Source organism: Saccopteryx bilineata, chromosome 6 (assembly GCF_036850765.1).
Source record: "Saccopteryx bilineata isolate mSacBil1 chromosome 6, mSacBil1_pri_phased_curated, whole genome shotgun sequence".
Lineage (NCBI taxonomy): Eukaryota > Metazoa > Chordata > Mammalia > Chiroptera > Emballonuridae > Saccopteryx > Saccopteryx bilineata.
The window spans coordinates 108481357-108499527 of record NC_089495.1 but is presented as its reverse complement, the minus strand read 5'-3'; the positions used below and the strand labels follow the sequence as shown (position 1 = coordinate 108499527).

General features: G+C 40.8%; 1 protein-coding gene across 1 annotated transcript in view; it reads left to right on the top strand.

Moving 5' to 3' along the window:
• Window positions 1–14798: 14798 nt before the first annotated feature.
• LOC136309355 (guanylate cyclase soluble subunit beta-2-like) overlaps window positions 14799–18171 on the top strand; it is a 57865-nt gene continuing 54492 nt past the window's right edge. Inside the window, exons 1-3 of the mRNA XM_066237527.1 lie at window positions 14799–15024; window positions 15576–15637; window positions 16569–16642. Of these exons, the coding sequence (XP_066093624.1) occupies window positions 14799–15024; window positions 15576–15637; window positions 16569–16642 (362 nt within the window). The remainder of the gene's footprint in view (window positions 15025–15575; window positions 15638–16568; window positions 16643–18171) is intronic.

The window sequence follows — 18171 nt, the reverse complement described above, 5'->3', positions numbered from 1 at the left end:
TCTCTGACTGGCTTATTCACTTAGCATAATACTCTCCAGGTCTGTTCATGTTTTCATAAAAGGTAAGATTTCCTTCTTTTTATGGCTGAGTGATATTCCATTGTGTAAATGTACCACAGCTTTTTTACCCACTCATCTAGTGATGGTCACGTGGGTAGCCTCCAGGTCTTGGCTGTTGTAAATAAAGCTGCTGTGAACAGAGGGAGCATATATTCCTTCAGATCAACAATTTGCATTTCTTTGGATGTAGTCCAAGAAGTGAAATCACTGCATCATAAGGCAGTTGCATTTTTAATTTTTTGAGGAAATTCCATGCTGTTTTTTACAGTAGCTGCACAATCTAAATGTCCACCAACAGTGTATGACTATACTCATATCCTCACCAACATTTGTTGTTCTGACAGGTATGAAGTATTATCTTATTGTGGTTTTAATTTGGATTTCTCTGAAGATTAGTGACATTGAGCGTCTATTGGCTATCTATTTAGCCTCTTTAGAGAAGTGTCTATTCATGTATTTTTCCCATTTTAAAATTGAATTGTTTGGTTTTTGGTGTTGAATTTCATAATTTCTTTATAAAATTTGGATATTAACCCATTATCAGTAGTATCATTGGTGAATATGTTCTTCCATTCAGTGGGTTGTCTTTTCATTTTGTTGATGGTTTCTTTTACTGTGCAAAAACTTCTAGTTTGGCTTGACCAGGCAGTGGCACAGTGGATACAGAGTTGGACTGGGATGTGGAGGACCCAGGTTCGAAATCCTGAGGTTGCTGGCTTGAGCATGGGCTCATCTGGCTTGAGTGTGGGCTTACCAGCTTGAGTGCAGGGTCACCGGCTTGAGTGTGGGATTGTAGACATGACCCCAATGGTTGCTGGCTTGAGCCCAAAGGTCACTGGCTTAAAGCACAAGGTTGCTGTCCTGAGTCCAAGGTCACTGGGCAAGGGGTTGCTCACTCTGCTGGAGCCCTCAGTCAAGGCACATCTGAAAAAGGAATCAATGAACAACTAAGATGCCATAATGAAGAATTGATGCTTCTCATTTCCCTCCCTTCCAGCCTGTTTGTCCCTCCTTCTCTCTTTCTCCTCTTTCTCTAAGAAAACAAACAAAAAACTTTGTCTGATATATTCTCGTTTGTTTATTTTTGTTTGTTTCCCTTGCTGAAGGAGACATTTCAGAAAAAATATTGCTATGAGAAATGTCCAAGATTTTACTACCTATGTTTTCTTCTAAGATGTTTATGATTTTAAGCCTTACATTGAAGTCTTTAATCCATTTTGAATTTATTCCTGTATATAGTATTAGAAGGTGATATAGTTTCATTTTATTTGCATGTATCTGTCCAATTTTCCCAACACCATTTATATAGACTATCTTTACCTCATTGTGTGTTCTTGCCTCCTTTGTCAAATATTAACTGAGCATAAAGGTGTGGGTTTATTTCTGGACTCTTTATTTTGTTGCATTGATCTATGTGTCTGTATGTATGCCAGTATCATAGTGTTTTGATTACTATGAACTTGTGTAATTTGATATCAGGTAGAATAATTTCTCTTTATTTGATCTTTATTCTCAAGATTGTTGTAGCTATTCAGGGTCTTTTTGTAGTTTCGTATAAATTTTTAGAATATTTGTTCTAGCTCTGTGAAATATGCTGTTGGTACCTTAGTAAGAATTTCACTGAATCTGTAGATTGCTTTGGGCAGTATGGCCATTTTAATGGCATTAATTCTTTCCATCCATGAACATAGTATATGCTTCCACTTATTTGTATCTTCTTCAATTTGTTCTTCAGTGTCTTATAATTTTTTGAGTGCAGGTCTTTTACATCCTTGGTTAAATTTATTCCAAGGTATTTTATTTATTAGTTTGTTTATTTGATACAATTGTAAATGGGATTGTTTTCTTAGTTTTCTTTTCTGATAGTTCATTATTGCTGTATAAAAATGCAACTGATTTCTGGATACTTATTTTGTATTCTGCTACTTTACTGAATTTGTTTATTAATTCTAATAGGTTTTGGTGGAATTTTTAAGGTTTTCTATATATAGCATCATATCATTTGCAAATAATTACAGATTTACTTCTTTCTTTCCAATTTGGATGCTCTTTATTTCTTCTTCTTGTCTGATTGCTGTGGTTAGGACTTCTACTATGTTTTATAAGAAGGGTGAAAGCTGACATCCCTGTCTTATTCTTAATTTTAAGAAAAATGTTTTTAGTTTTTACCTATTGAGTATGATGTTGGCTGTGGGTTTGTCAAATATGGCCTTTATTACATTGAGATATGGTCCCTGTATGCCCAGTTTGCTGAGAGTTTTTATTATAAATGAGTGCTAGATTTTATTAAATGCTTTTTCTGCACCTATTAATATGATCATGTAATTTTTTAATCTTTCATTTTGTTTATGTGATGAATCACTTGAATTGATTTGCAAATATTATTATCAACTGTACCTCCCTGGAATTAAGCCCACTTAATAATGGTGTATTATCTTTTTAATGTGTTGCTGGGTCCAGTTTGCTAATATTTTGTTGAGGATTTTAGCATCTATGTTCATCAGGACTATTGGCTTATAACTTCTTTTCTTTGTAGTGTCTATCTGGCTCTGGAGTTAGGATAATGCTGGCCTCCTAAAATGAGCTTAGGAATCTATTCTACTCTTGAATATTTTGGAATAGTTTGAGAAGGATAAGCATTAATTCTTCTTTGAAAGTTTGGTAAAATATATCTGTGAAGCCATCCAGTTCAGGACTTTTGATTGTTGAAAGTGTTTTGATTACTGCTTAAATTGACAGTTGTGGGAAGGGGTGGTTAGGGGTAAAGTAGGTGAAGGGATTAAGCAAAAAAATAAAAATAAAAAAATAAAGAAAAAAACTCATAGACCCAGAAATCAGTATGTTGATTACTATAGAGAAAGGGGGTGGGGACAGGAAAGGTGGGTAAAGGGAGCATAAAAGGTGACTAAAGGAGACTAGATTTTGAGTGGTAAACTCACAAGACTAATGATGAATTATAAAATTGTATACTTGAGACCTATATAATTTTTTAACCAATGTAACCCCTATAAATTCAATTTTAAAAAGTCACCTGGTTGGGGGGGGCGTGCATGACCACAAATGCGAGAGTGTTAGTGGGCATCAGGGACAGACTAGGAAAACCAATCATACAAATTAGCCAGGACGCTCCCAGGTGTGGCCAACAGTTTGTGCCCCCAGGCCAGATTAGAAAAAAAATTTTTTCACAAGCCAGACAAAATATTAAAATTAAAAAATGTTAAATACAAAAATGATTTGTTTAAGTAAACAAAATTTTATTATGTAATTTTTTTATAAATAAATGTAAGTAATTTATAGTACAAGTTAACAAAAAAACTAATGTGACACGTCGAGGCACTTTGCATCGCCTATTATTTTTTTAATATCTGGCTCTATACTTGTAGTAGCTATTCTTAACACAGCCTCCAAATGTAAATCATTCAATCTTGATTTTGTTGTACTTTTATTTAGATTTATTAAAGAAAAAGCTTGTTCACAAATATAAGTTGAGCTGAAGATCACTAAATATTCTTTGGCAAGTTTTTTTAAATTTCCATATTTTTCATTATTCAATTGCTTATAAAAATTGCACAGACGAGTACAAAAGTTGCAAATCTTTATAATGGAATTTTTTTAAAAAATAAAGAAGTATCGCGACTCCATTCGACCAATTATTGGAAGTTAACCCTAGATTAGTCACACACAGAATTCTTTTCCACGTATCACTATCTTCTTAAATATCTTGATTTCCAAATCAAAGATGCTTCCACTTCTGAGTAGCTGAGATTTTAACTTTCATTGTTGTACAATGGTTAGATATCATAGTTGATGTATAATGATTTAAAAGTACCATTTATTTCATTTTCACAGTGCGTCGTGCAGAGAATATTAAAAATTTAATCGCAGGCCACATAAACTCATTCCGCGAGTCAGATCTGGCCCACGGGCCGTGTGTTGGCCATGACTGCCTAGGCTAAGGTTACTCTGGGAAGTAAATAAAGCTTCCTTTGTGCCAGGCCCATGTGATGATATTCTTATTGTTCAATGTTTTAAGAAAGAACCTTTTATTTATGTGAGTCTGATTACGTGAATCTAAGTATTTATAACTTCTATAGAAAAAAAAGTCCTAATGAGTATGTGGCATTCTTATAAATTTTATATCAACACATTTTCAGAATGAAAATATACTGGAAATGCTTTAATACTTGCCTTTATAATTTTTTGAGTGCCAATGTCAATGTCTGGGAAGTTTCTTTCATTTTGTTGCTTATACTAAGCCTAGTATAATAGAAGCTTAATTGAAAAATAAATGTTTGGGAGATTTGTTTTATAAACAACATTAATGCACACCAAGTTGACATCTCCATGTATCTTTCTTTTTCCCCAAATGTGGCTTTGTTTTGAAACCTCCACAAATGAAAGTTCACTGCTGCGGGTAAACTCAGAAGAAAGGTCTCTTTACTTTGCCTCTTATCAAACTATCGTTTATCTTAGACAGACCCTCACATTATGTGGTAAAGACACTGTGTACATTTTGCTTTTGCAGATAAGAAAAAAATAAACATGACAGAGAGGATGTTTGGAGTCTTGCTTTTTTTTTAAAAGCATTTAATGCTATGGGACATGAAACTATGTTTTTCTCTTTTCCTTCATTTTTTATATATTTCTGTCTTTAATGAAACTACACAGAAACTGCATGAAAAATCCCATGGTTCAGGAACATAAAGCTGGCTTGTAATAGGGATGATTTTGAAATTGGTGGTAAACCCCAGGATCTGGGCTCTGCCTGGGGAGCCCTGGGATGGTATCTTCTGGAGTTTTGACATAAGTTAGTCAATTCAGTAGAATAGCTGATTTGATTGATTTGTTTTCCCCTTTGAAAAGGCCAGGTATTTGATCATCTGGTCCCTGGGGCACTACGTTAGTGTCTTGAAATTTCCCAGCACTGTCTCAGTTTTGATCTGTGAAAATCTAGACAGAATATCTAAAAAGAAGATGTGGGTCCCCCGCATCTGGCTCGTTCTTTAGTCCTTGGTCTCTAGCTCCCACCTCAAAATGTCTTCTCCTTTGTGGAAAACAATACATGGAGGCTTTAGATTGAACTGTATATGCTCAGCCCTTTTCTTGGTCACTGGGCAACCAAGAACATGGTGCCTCCTCTTAGACACAGATCCCAGAGTGGTTCTAGGAGGAGATGGCACTCCTGTCATTATTTATGGCCTTTATATGGTGGATTAGTTTCCTGTTGCTGTTGTAACAAAGTATCATAAATTTATTCCTTTACAGTGTAGAGGTCAAAAGAACCAAAATCAATTTCACTAGTATAAGTCAAGGTGTGGGCAGAGTTGGCTGCTTCTGGGGGCTTTGAAGAGAGAATCCATTTCCTTAGCTTCCCCCACTTCCAGAGGCTGCCTGCACTCCCTGCTGGTGGCTCCTTCCTTATACCACTCCAACCTTTGGCTTCTGTTGTCACATCTTCAACTACTCACTCCGATTTTCTGCCTCTCTCTTGCAAAGACCTTTGTGATTACATCAGCCCCACCTGGGTAATCCAGGATAATCACCTCATCTCAATATCTTTAATTTAATCAACCCAGCAAAGTACTTTTGCCATGTAAGGGAACATTCTCAGATTCTGGAGATTAGAGTGTCAACCTACCACGCATAGTATCAGAAGATGTTCTAGTCATTTTTATAAACCCAGCCAAAATGCCTTTTCAATCCTAATTGTAACAGCCTAATACACTAACTTAGCTGTCATTTCCAAATGCCTTTGTTTCTAGTTGCAACCCTGTAATTTTATTAAAGTGAAATTTTATCTAGTCTGACAGATTTCTATTTCAGAAAGACTTTTCAATTATACAGAATTCCCATTAGAAACAAACATAGGGAAGCAACCAACAGCAGAGACAAAGAAACAGGCCCCAAATGAAGGAATAGGAGAAATCTTCAAAAAAAAGAACTAAATAAAATGGAGCTAAACAAACTGCCAGACACAGAGTTCAAAATAATATTTATAAGGATGCTCAAGGAACTTAGAATTTCAATAGCATGAAAAGGGACATAGAAACCATAAAAAAGAACCAGTCAGAAATTAAAGATTCAGTAACTGAAATAAAGAATAATTTATAGGGAATCAACAATAGAGTAGATAAAATCAAGAATCAAATCAATGGTTTGGAATATAAGGAAATAAAAAACATCCAATCAAAACAGCAAAAAGAATTCAAAAAAGTGAAGATAATGTAATGAAGTTCTGAGAGAACTTCAAGTGTACCAACATTTGCATCATGAGGGTGCAGGAAAAAGAAGAGAGAGAGTAAGAAATTGAAAACCTATTTGAAAAAATAATGACAGAAAACATCCCTGGAAGTGCAGAGAGTTCTAAGCAAGATGAACCTAAAGAGGCTCTCACCAAAACACATCATAATTGAAATGTAAAAGGTTAAAGACAAAGAGAGAATCTTAAAAGCAGCAGGAGAAAAGCAGTTAGATATCTACAAGGGAGCTCCCATAAGACTGTCAGCTGATTTCTCAACAGAAATTTTGCAGGCCAGGAGACAATGGCAGGAAATATTCAAAGTCATGAAAAGCAAGGACCTACAACCAGGACTACTCGACCCAGTAAAGCTATCATTTAGAATTGAAGGATATGTAAAGAGTTTCCCAGACAAGAAAAAGCTAAAGGAGTTCATTACCACCAAACCAGTATTACATGAAATGTTAAAGGATCTTCTTTAACAGGAAGGAAGAAAGGATAAAAAATATGAACAATAAAATGACAATAAATACATATTTTCAACAATTGAATCTAAAAATCAAAATAAACAGCAGAACAGGAACAGACTCAGAGTACGGAGAACATTTTGATGGTCACTAGATGGGAGGGTGATTGGGGGACGATGAAAAGGGTGAAGGGATGAAGAAGTACCACTTTGTTACAGAACAGTCATGGGGTGTAAAGTACAGCCCAGGGAATACCGTCAGTAACTTTCTAATAACTATGCATGTTGCCAGATGGGTGTGAGATTTATTAGGATGATCACTTAGTAAGTTATACAATGTCTTACCAATGGGTGTATACCTCAAACTAATATAATACTGTATGTCAATTGAAAAATAAAAGAAATCATAAAATAAAGAAAAATAGCTGTAAAAGAGAAATTCTAAAATGTTTTGGACATAATTGAAAAAGTGTATCACCTCTGAAAAAAAATGGAAGAAGTTAGCACTGAATCAGCTTAAGGTTGAGTGGGCTCTGCTGTCCGAGATCTGGCTTGAATCTCGGCTTCTCCACCCACTGCTGGATGGCCTTGGACATGATACTAAACCATTCTCAGCCTGTTTCCTGACTGTAAGATAACACAGCCCTAGTGTCTATTTCATGGAGTATTATAAACACCCGAAACAATGATGCTTGTACTTAGCACAGTGTCTGGCACACAGCAAACATGCAGTAAATATTGCAATCTGCATTATTCTGGGCTCTGGGAAAAGCATCAATATATAAGTGATGATGGTCCCTAGATCACATGCTTCATTTGCAGCCTTTCTAAAAATTAAATAGAAGTACAGTTAGGTTAGATTTGAAGATTGCTGAATTTGGTTTTAATCGGGCCCTACCAGTAGTGCCACAGCCATTGTTTGACTCCTCATTTCTGTAGGTAATGGTGCAGAGGCAAATGTATAATCATTTCATGGTTCCCGCACTGCTGTCTCACCCTTCCAAAAGCTCAGAGTCCCATTTTACACCAAGAGAAATTGCCACTCAGAGGAGACAAGTGACTTTTCATTACTAATCTTGACCTCGGGTACCCGTCCCAGAGGGCAGACTCAGACCTCTGTCTGGTGCTCTCACCAGCAACCACCTGGTCAGGATTTGTGGGCTGATCAAAGCCACATATCTGGCCTCCCTTCTGGTGGAGAAAACATGCTGTTGCTATGTGGTGTGGTCATTTGGCCACACGGTGGCGCTTCGTGTCTAGCTATTCCCCTGGTCCTTGTTCTTTATCGCTGAGGGTTTAAAATTCAAATAGAAAGGAAAGGAGCGTGACCTTGGTTGGAATGATACAGATAGCTGTGCCAGAGGTCATGGGGTTTTTAGGGATGGTGGAAGGGAGCTGGGTTCAATAACTGGGGAAAAGCCTGGGCTTTTATTGATTTCATAAGTCTTAAGGGCAGAGCCTATTTTTCAGGATCTTGCCCCAACATTGCACCAACTCTACGTAAGAAGTTAAACATCACCTACTGGTGTGGTAGGTGAACGAAATGTGGCCCATGTGAGCTGGAGTTTTGAGTTTCTTGAAAAAAGAGATTCTTCTGAAGATTTCACCTGACTCCAAGAGAGGCCTCAGCTTCTTCCAGAAAAAAAGAGAGGGGTCATTACCCACTATTTTCATTCTTTTATTAGAGGTTATTTAGGACATGGGGTTGAGTATGGATACCAGCTCTTAAGGAAGATTAATTTTGTAGTATTCTAGCCCACTGGGAACAACCAGTGTCATGTGAAAAAAACCTACTCAAGACACAAACTGATGTCAAGAGGAAGAGGGTGAAGCCTGCCAAGGAGGCAAAGAAGACCTGAATTTCCTTCTCCCTCAGCTTTTATTGATCAGAAGCAGAACAGAGGTAACAAGATTACAGGGAGGGAGGTCAGATGATAAGGGGAAAGAATGACTAATGGGACTTTTTGCAGACTTGGAGAAAGTGCTAATTTGGGTCAGTACATTCTTTTTCTTTTGCTAATTGACAAGCACAAAGGGTGGGCAATCTAGAACCTATAGGCCAATTTTCTAAAGCCTGTTCACATGCATTGCTTTGTGTCTGCACAAAGGCCACCCACTCACAAGGCTTCTTGGTGTTTGCATCCAAGAGATATTCACTCAGGGCTTTTAACTAAAGTTCCCCAATCCAAGGCATAGAGGGTTCAAGGTTAGATAGGTGATTCCCTACATAACTTAACCTCTCTGACCTTGATTTTCTCATCTTTAGAGAGGATTGGTGATAATAAAACCTACTTTATAGGATTGTGGTAAGGATGAATTAATGTTAAGTTGAATCAAATGAAATCGTCAATATTCAATGGTCTTTGATGTAGAGGAGAGGCAGCTTCATGTGTTTCATCCTACAGTTCTTGGTTCCTGCATGTCAGGGAGGTTTGGTAGGAGTGAGCTGTTACCACGCCCAGCACATAACAAGCACTGTCTATGAACATGTAGAAAATAAACTGCCCTGTGTTCTAGAAAAAAAACTTTTGTTCCTGAAAGTTCTTACTGATAGGTAACTGAGTCTGTGTGCTGAGGTTCAAACTATGCCTGAAAGAAATCTGGCTCTCTACCACAGCTCTACCTTCAGCCAAGTCATCCTGACATCAAGCCATCTCAACAAGACAGTCGGGGCCATCCAGGGAGAATCAAGGCCAGCCAGTACCACCTGTGACCTCAGAAATGCTCTCACTTTCGTCCCCTTTCTGTCACTATCTGGGACCTCCCATTGCCATCTCTTGCAGAACTTGCTTTCCAAGAACACTCTACACTTTGGAGTGATATTGAAATTGCTCTCTTTTAGTCTCTGTAAAGCTAGTATTCACGGCCACCATCACAGCCGTCTGGCCATGCAGGTTCACATTTGATTTGGACAGATGGTGTTGGGCGGATAAGGTATATTATGCTCACTTTGTTGGGGATGGTGCTGCCCACGTGGAGGCTGTCACCCAGGTGATGTTAATGTGTGTTGGGGGTGGGCTAAAGGCAGGCAGAATCCTTGTAGCCTGGGGCTTGGTTTTGGGATTAAGCCTTTCCCACCCATCTTGATGTGGGGTGGTACAATCCAATCATGCCTCAGAGAAGTGACTTTGTATTAGAGACTTCCCTGTTTTGTATATTGGACTAAAGGTTTGGATTTCTGCACTATAAAATAGGGGCAGAACGGGAGCTTGTGCTCTTGGTTCCTGGGATGATTAGCATGAGAGAGCAGAGGGAGCAGAGCAGAGAGCAGAAAGAGGCCATGTGGCCAGGAGAAGCAGCCAAGATGGTGGAGTGCTGAGTGAGATGCCAGTTTGTGTAGAGTTTGTGTAGAGAGAAGGAAGGAGATGGGGAACTGAGGAGAATAAGGCTGGTGAGCTAGAAACCTTTGATTCTAGGAAACTCGGATAAGTCAGTGGCTTTGTGAGCACTGAATGTGAGTGGGTTTTGGAACCCAGTGTGTGTTTTTACTTGCCCGCCGGGTGCAAGCTAGAATTAAAAAAAATGGCCTATCAGTTTTTGGCTCCATTGTTTCTTTACCGACTGTCCGAATCCAATGTGGACCTGCATGGGCCGGGCGGCTGTGATGGTAGCTGTGGCTTCTGGCTTTACAGACGGTAATGAAACAACAGAGCCAAGAACTGGTGAGCCATTAGCTTTAATCCTAGCTTGTACCTGACGGGCAAGTAAAAACACACAGTAGGCTCCAAAACCCACTCATTCAGTGCTCACAAAGCTACTGACTTATCCAAGTTTCCTAGAATCAAAGGTTTCTAGCTCACCAGCCTTATTCACCTCTGTCCGCCATCTCCTTCTCTCTGCAGAAACTCTGCACAAACTCACTTCTCCTTCAGCACTCCACCATATTGGCTGCTTCTCCTCTCTTCCGCATGGCCTTTCTTTGCTCTCCTCTCTAATGCTAATCTCAGGAACTGAGAGAGAGCAAGCTCAGGATCTGCCCCATTTTATAGTGTAGAAATTAAAACCTTTAATCCAATATACAAACAAGGAAGTCTCTGATACAAAGTCACTTAGGATGGGAAAGGCTTAGTCTTAAAACTAAGCCTTAGGGAATAACAACCCTGTCTGCTTACAGCCTGTCCCTCACACCCAATGCAAACTATGAGTGAGAAAACATATATATCATATTTACAAACTTATTTGACCAACAGTCTCTCTGATGTGTGCACATCAAAGTTTATCTTTTCTGTGCCCTGGTCCATTTTAGCAGTGATGGGATTAAAATAATTTAACAACTAATACTCTACCCTAATGACCATTTTAAGTATAAAAACAGTATACCTAAAGGTCGTTTGTTATTTCACGCACTTAATACTTAAATAAAAACAACAAAAGAGGTATACAAAACTAGATTGTTATAAGAGTTTTAAAATATTAACAAAAAATATTTACTAATACCTGACAAAAAACCAATAAAACTGTTATTTAAGATATTTTCATATTGTTTCTTGATTGGCATCCTCACTGCAATTTTTCTTCACTTTTATCTGAGCATTATCTGCTCTGTGATTTATCCTTAACCATCTTTTGACTGTAGTAGTTTATCAAAGGTATAGTGAGTGTTCTGAAGTGAGTAAATAAATATTACAAGCATAGTTTGGTCAAACTTTTCACGTGTTGGACGAAATGAACATTATTGTGGTGCTTAGCATATTCTGCTATGAAGATGAACGTTTAAAAAATAGTAAGGAATGTAAATTTATGATTCCCACATTGGGCGGCTGTCTAGGAGCCCACCTCAGAGAGAGCCCTGATTACAAGTGCCATTTTAACAACCGGTTCACTGAACTCAACAAAAAATTAGTTATCAGTTCTGCTGAACCGGTGTGAACTGGCTGAATCCCACCACTGCCTCTTAGCAAGCCAGGTGAATACTAGCTAATTTCATTAGCCAAAGGAATACAGTATATGCTATTTTTATTTTGTTAGAGGTTTTCAAAGCTGTATCCAAAATCAGAGAGAATTTCACACACCCAGCAGGCCCAGATGGGGGATAGTTTTGATCAGAGGGGCCTCTGGGAGCCCAGCAGCTTGGCTACATGGCACCCTGGGGTCCCTCTGCATTAGGCCCTGCAAGGAAGTCCATGGCAGCTCTGAAGCCGGAAGCCAAAGGCGGACCGGGAGCAACAGACTGAGAGTAGGTGTCCCCACCCAAAGTAAGGCAGCTACAGTCACAGACATGCAAAATGAAACAAACAAAACTCACGTGGTGGTGATAGTTTATCAGAGAAAAGTTCCCCTGGGGACTCTTTCCCTGCACGCTCCCTCTCATTTCTTTCCTCACACTGCACAGATTTACTCTATGAAACTCTCTGTGGTATCCCCTCCCCCCCCACCCCCCCACCCCCCGGAAGTAAAAGGCTTCCACTTCTTACTGCACATCAGACCTACATCACAGGAGCGGAGAGGTGTCTGTAGGATCTCATTAGGGGTCACAGGATACGGAGCAAATGAGGCTGTGTGTTTAGAGATGTGTGCAATTTGGGGAATGAGGTTTGAACAGTGCACCAAACTTGGGTTAAAAAAGTTAAGAAGCCGGACCCAGACGAAAACGGACTGAATGGTTGAATTTATAGAAGTTCAAGCAAAATAGTCTACCGAGATAGTCACGAGAACAGTGACTGAGAAGGGGAGCCAGGGAATTTCTGGGGTGATAGACATATTTTACCTCTTTATTAGGGTGTGAGTAACAGGGGTAGACATTTGTTAAAGTGCACAGAACTGTGCACTGAACATCAAAGTGCCCTTCAGAACAGCACTGGCAGCGAGGAAGGAAGGCCTCGCGTTGTGGGAGAGAGAAGAAACTTTCCACATACCCCAAGTTCCTCACTAGGCGGTCTGAGCCGTCGACAAACAGAAAACGTCAGCCAATTTCCCAAGCAGCTTTCAAATCCAGGGACATTTTTCTTCGTGCACGCACTGCCTATGTCTTTTCAAATGTTTACAGAATATGTACAAAAAGTAGTCCTTTGGGGACAGTTGTAATTAGGAAAACTGGCGGTGAAAATTTACACATACCATAAAAGAGGGATAATGACTCCACTGCCATATACAATATTATTATCAAATGATATTCACCAAGGAACCCGGTTGGTCCATAGCAGCTCAATCTCGCAGTCCCACGGACGACCCCCCTTCCTTGTCACCCTGAGGTTAAAGCTGCCATGGCCCACGAATGATAGGCCACCTGGGACTGAACGTCAGAATCCAAATGAGCTTGTGCTTTTTTTGTGTGAGATGCTGAAATTTATTAGAAAATCAGAAAGCCTAATTTCCACCAAGTTCCTGAGACCTGCCATCTGCTGCATGAGAAAGAAAATGGAGGTGTTTTTTTTAAAAACCATTACTTATTGTGAAATGTGAGAGTGCTGATGTGTTTGCAAAAGCAGGGTTGGGGGCTGAGTGGAGGGGGCTCAGGAGAGAGAGCCAGAGCAAGCCCACTTGGCAGGGGAGAAAGGAGACTGTCAGCTGAATGGTGGCAGAGTGTTGGGCAGCATAATTATGGAAATCACCTATCCCAGAGCCTTTCTTCTCCCCCGGCCACATGTTTTTTCCACACAGGAGCAGCATAGAGAGGCCAGCTTTTGAGAATTCAGAAAGGAAGACTGCGGGTTTAACCAGTCTCTCCAAGTATTAGGTCCTGCCATGGGGGCGGGCGCGGGGGCGGGGGCAAGTCATTCAGGAGGGAACAGACAAGAATGCCAGAAAAGCTTAATGGATGGGGAAACAAAGAGAGCTTTCTAAGGGGGGAGGTGAAAGAGGTGGAGCCAACAGTGGAGAGGGATCTCATGTGGGGGCAGTGCAGGAGTGTCTATTGGGAAGGGAGAAGTCTTTCCACGTTGTTTGGAATTTTACTGTCTGTGTTGGGTGTTGGGAATCTAAAGGTAAAGATGCTTTGTACTTTAAGGAGGGGGTTCCTTTCAGGGGGCTGCCTCAGTGTCTGGCATTATCGGGTTCATGTGACGCTGCCTTGACCATGAGTCACATTCGTGGGGCTGTCCTATGTCTCAGCAGAGCACTGAGCCCCAAAGTGCTCACCTAAGCCTTTGATTTTATTGGATTTATTTATCTTTACTCTTGTTTTTGCACTGAAGCCGGCATGCCTATTGGAATTGCTGTGGACTAGTGACACTCTCTCCCTTCTGATCACGCTGCTCAGGACACAGACCTCTGGCCAGCAAGTAGCCCGCCTGAGCCTGGAACGGAGTGGGGATGGGGACGAAGGTGAAGCTTTAAGGCAACACGAATTTCACATGGTAGTCAAGTTTTGGCCAAGCAGGCCATTCTTGGATCATATCCAAGGAAGTTTAATTAAAGAACTTAAACAAACAAATAAACAATATCATCTACAAGGCAGGCTTCCAGCAGGATCCCAGGGGGCTCCTCAACGACAAGTGCAGGGATCTAGGGGGCTCTAGGCCAAGTGCCCCACACTGTTCACCTGGAGCACAGCTGACACCCTCCGCCCCTACACTCCCCCATGCTCATCATGACACTATCACAGCGGATGGCCAGCAATGAAATGTGAAAGGAAAAGATAAGTTACTTTGCAAAAGACTGCCATGTTTCGGGAATCCTGGCGGCCTACTTGAGCCACTCTGGGAAAGAATGCCTCGTGAAAAGTCAGCTGCCAGTCTCTCTGGAGAGGACTGCAGGGGACAGGGAACAAAGAGAGCGAAGGAGCAGCAAGATGAAGAGAGGAGTGACGATAAGCGCTCGAGTCCCGCATGATGCAGATGCGCTTGTCCTCCCAGCCTTCTCCCACAAGAGGGCAGCAAACTGGAGAGAGCCGCTGCCCCTTCCCCCCCGCCGCCAGCCCAGCTCTGCAGGTTTCTGCCACCTTCAGGCCCAGGGGCTCTGAGCTGGCAGCATGGTGCTGTTGTTGTGTTGGCACCTAGGGGACAAGATCAGGTTTTAGACTGACTCCCCCCTCCCGCCCAGGGCTTAGCATTAACGGTGTGCGCACCTGGGGAGCCTGGCAGCAGGTCCCACAAGATGACCTTCAGGGCAGCCTTCCTCTTCATTCCCTGGGCGGTGAAGGGCCCAATAGTCAGCTCCTTGCCTGGAGGCCCCGACAAGCCCCTGATATCCCTGTGGACCACGGGACCTCTACAAGACAGGCTCTACTGGGGATCCTCGGAAGGACAGGGGCTGACAGGACGCTCGGAAGCTCAGTGCCCTCCAGGACCGCCGGCCCGCGGACCGCTGCTGCGGCACCATGGTGAGCAGCTGCAGCACCCTCGCCCCTGACTGCCCCGCTGAGTCCGTCTGTGCAGCCTCTAGGGCTCAGAATGGTATGCTCTAAGAAGAGTTGTCATTTCCTGAGCATTTGCAATATTCCAAGTTCCACATACCTATTATCTCACTGAATCCTTATGGCAACCCTGTGAGGAAGGGGTTTTCTCACCCCCATTTTCCATACAAAATAACTGAAAATGAGTGAAATTTGGTGAAGGGCCAAGGTCACTTGGTGAGACATGGGGTCAGCAATCAATCTGTGTAGTGTGACTCCAGAATCTATTCAGTAACCCCAACAGCGGCCTTCCAAAAGCATAAGCACTATTACTCCCAGCTTCAGGAACCTCTAAACACCAGAGACCAAGTGCTGTCCCATGTCTGACGGACCCCAAATTCATCAAACTGAGACACCGTGCCATGTGACTGTAACCCAGAGCAGACCACTGCTCCCTGCGCCCGTTTCCTCTGTGGACACGAGGCAGGTGTCACTGGTGCTCGGGACCCAGGCAGTGCTTCCCTCTGACTCTTTTGCAGAGATCACTGGGATAAACAGTTGGTATCTTTGTCCACCTTGGATTGCTTTTAAATGCCTGGAGGTAATTAAAGATTTTTATGAATTCAGATTTGAGGTTTCAATTTAATATTTATTTAATAAATATTTATTAAATACCTACTATGTGCCAGGCACTGTCTTGGCACATGAATCAAACTATAGATAAATTACACCTACTTCCTGATCCCAGGAAGCTTGTAATTTAGCAAAGGAGAGGGAAACAATCTATTTGTAAAAATAACAAAAATAATATATTATATATAATGTATATTATTTACGTATCATATTATTTTTATGAAGATACCTTTTTAAAACTGGGCTCCTTGGGTGCTTTCAAATATAAGCCAGTAAAGACACTCTCACAAGCCCCTGTGCTGCGGACAGTGCGGGGAGGCATGGGTTGTACGCCCTTCACTAAGCAGTGACATTTCGGGGCCCTCTTTTTCTATTAAAACTTTTTTTTACTCTGAAGGAAGGCGAGAAGGAGGATCACAGATTAATGAGCAATCCTAGTAGAAAATGCTTGCTGTTAATCCTTGTATTCTGTATTATTGTTGCCTCTCCTTTCTTTTCCTCCACTTTTTATGTCTTGCTCCATACACACACCCATCTGTAGATCCATTTCTGTGAAGAAAATTGTCCTTTCACTGCCTTTTTGACGTGATATGAGTTGAGTGACCTTGTCTTCACCCAGAGCATCTCTTTTGCCACTGTTGTGTTTTTGAAGTTTTTGTTTAGCCAAACAATTCCCTGCTTCAGGGGTGATTACAAGGAACCACTTCTAATTCTAATCTGATTTCAAACTTAGTTGATATATTTTATCTTTGAAAATGACTTTTGCCCAAGCTAGGAATGGACATAGCTATTAAACAAGAAAACTGATGAGGAATAGAAACAAGGTATAATAGTCAATGTCAATGACGGGAGATGTCATGCTTTATTAGCAACGTTTCCCCTCTTGTTTTGTGTTCTAGTATGGATTTATCAACACCTGTCTACAATCTCTTGTAATAGAGAAATTTGGTGAAGAGACATGGGATAGATTGAAGTAAGTATATTAAAGGAAAGATGAAGAACTCCCGGTACAACTGGTAAGGTGCCTTTTTTTTTTTAGGGTTACGAGTTTTTATTAATGTTTTGATTAAATCAGCAAGTTGTTACTAAGGAGATCAATTCCAGCACCTTAAACATACCTATGAGAGATACAGAAAAACCTGATACAGTCTACTTGTTAAAGATATCAGTTTCAAACCAGCCTTACAACAGGGTTCCAATGTGAATAATCCCAACATTATTCTACCTTGTAGTCCATGAATGAATTCTTATTTGTGCTTTTAGTCACAGAAGAAGAAGCAACTACATTACTTCCATTGCACATAAATAGGGCTGCTGGAACCTCACAGAAGAGGACGTATCCCTTCAGGTTTAGCCAGGAATTCCTCCTTAGGTATTCTTTCGTTAACTGTAGAGTTTTTCCTCTCTGCCTCCCTCGGGTGAACCCGTCACACGGTTATTTACACGACCATCCTGTCTGATTCCTGTAGTCTTGCGTTTCCCATGCTTTTTGGGAAGCCGCCAGCCTTACAATGTTAGAGGGTGCAGCTGAAAGGGTTTCAGAAATCATGTGGTCCTGTGAAGAGGGAAGAACAACTACGTGGAAAAATGATCAGGCTCCTCATCAGTCAATGGCATGCAAGTGAAATCCATTAGATGCTGCTTTGCCTATTAAATCTCCAAAAAACGTGAAATGATATAATCCATTCTGGTTAAGATGAAGCAAAATGGTAACTGTTGATGGCATTGTAAATCAGTGCTGCCCTTTGGGAAAGCAATTCAACAGGCACCAAAAGCTTTGAGGATGAGGAACTCCTTTGAAGTAGTAATTTCATTCACAATCATTTATTCCATAGAAACTCACATACCTATATACAACATACGTGTATGTGTGTGTGTGTGCACGCATGTATGCAGTGTAATGTAGCCTTATATTTATAAATAATTAAAGAAAAATCGCCTTTAACATTCAAAACAAACCAACCGACAATTGGAATGGCAAATGCAATATGCGATCATCATTAGATGCAATGATTAAAAAGATCATAGAGCAGCCTGTATAATTTTATGACAATCTTAAGAAAAATAAAGAAACACACAAAACAAAACCTCCCAAAACAAGACACAAACTTATGTAACCACTAGGTAAATCATGCAAATAAAAAAAGGACCAAAATAATGATAGTGATTTAACTAGAGAGATGAAACTCTGGATGACTTATTTTTTTGTATGTTTCCATAATTTTATATGTTTTCATTGCTTTGGTAATATAAAAACAATTTAAAAATCTTAATGTAAACTTTTTCCCACCCTACCCCTCCTCTCGTTTTGCAAACGATAACCAGAGCTGAGCATGCCCGGGACTTATGTGCGTGCCCTGGGGGCTGGTCTGGGCAGGAGCCTGGCGCCATGGCCTCTGCTGCTCTGCACCCCCACCTTGGGGGCGGGGCACGTGCATGCGCATGTGGGGCCTGGCTTCTTAGGGCAGGGTAGCCCCAGGCCATTTCCATGGCATCTCCAGG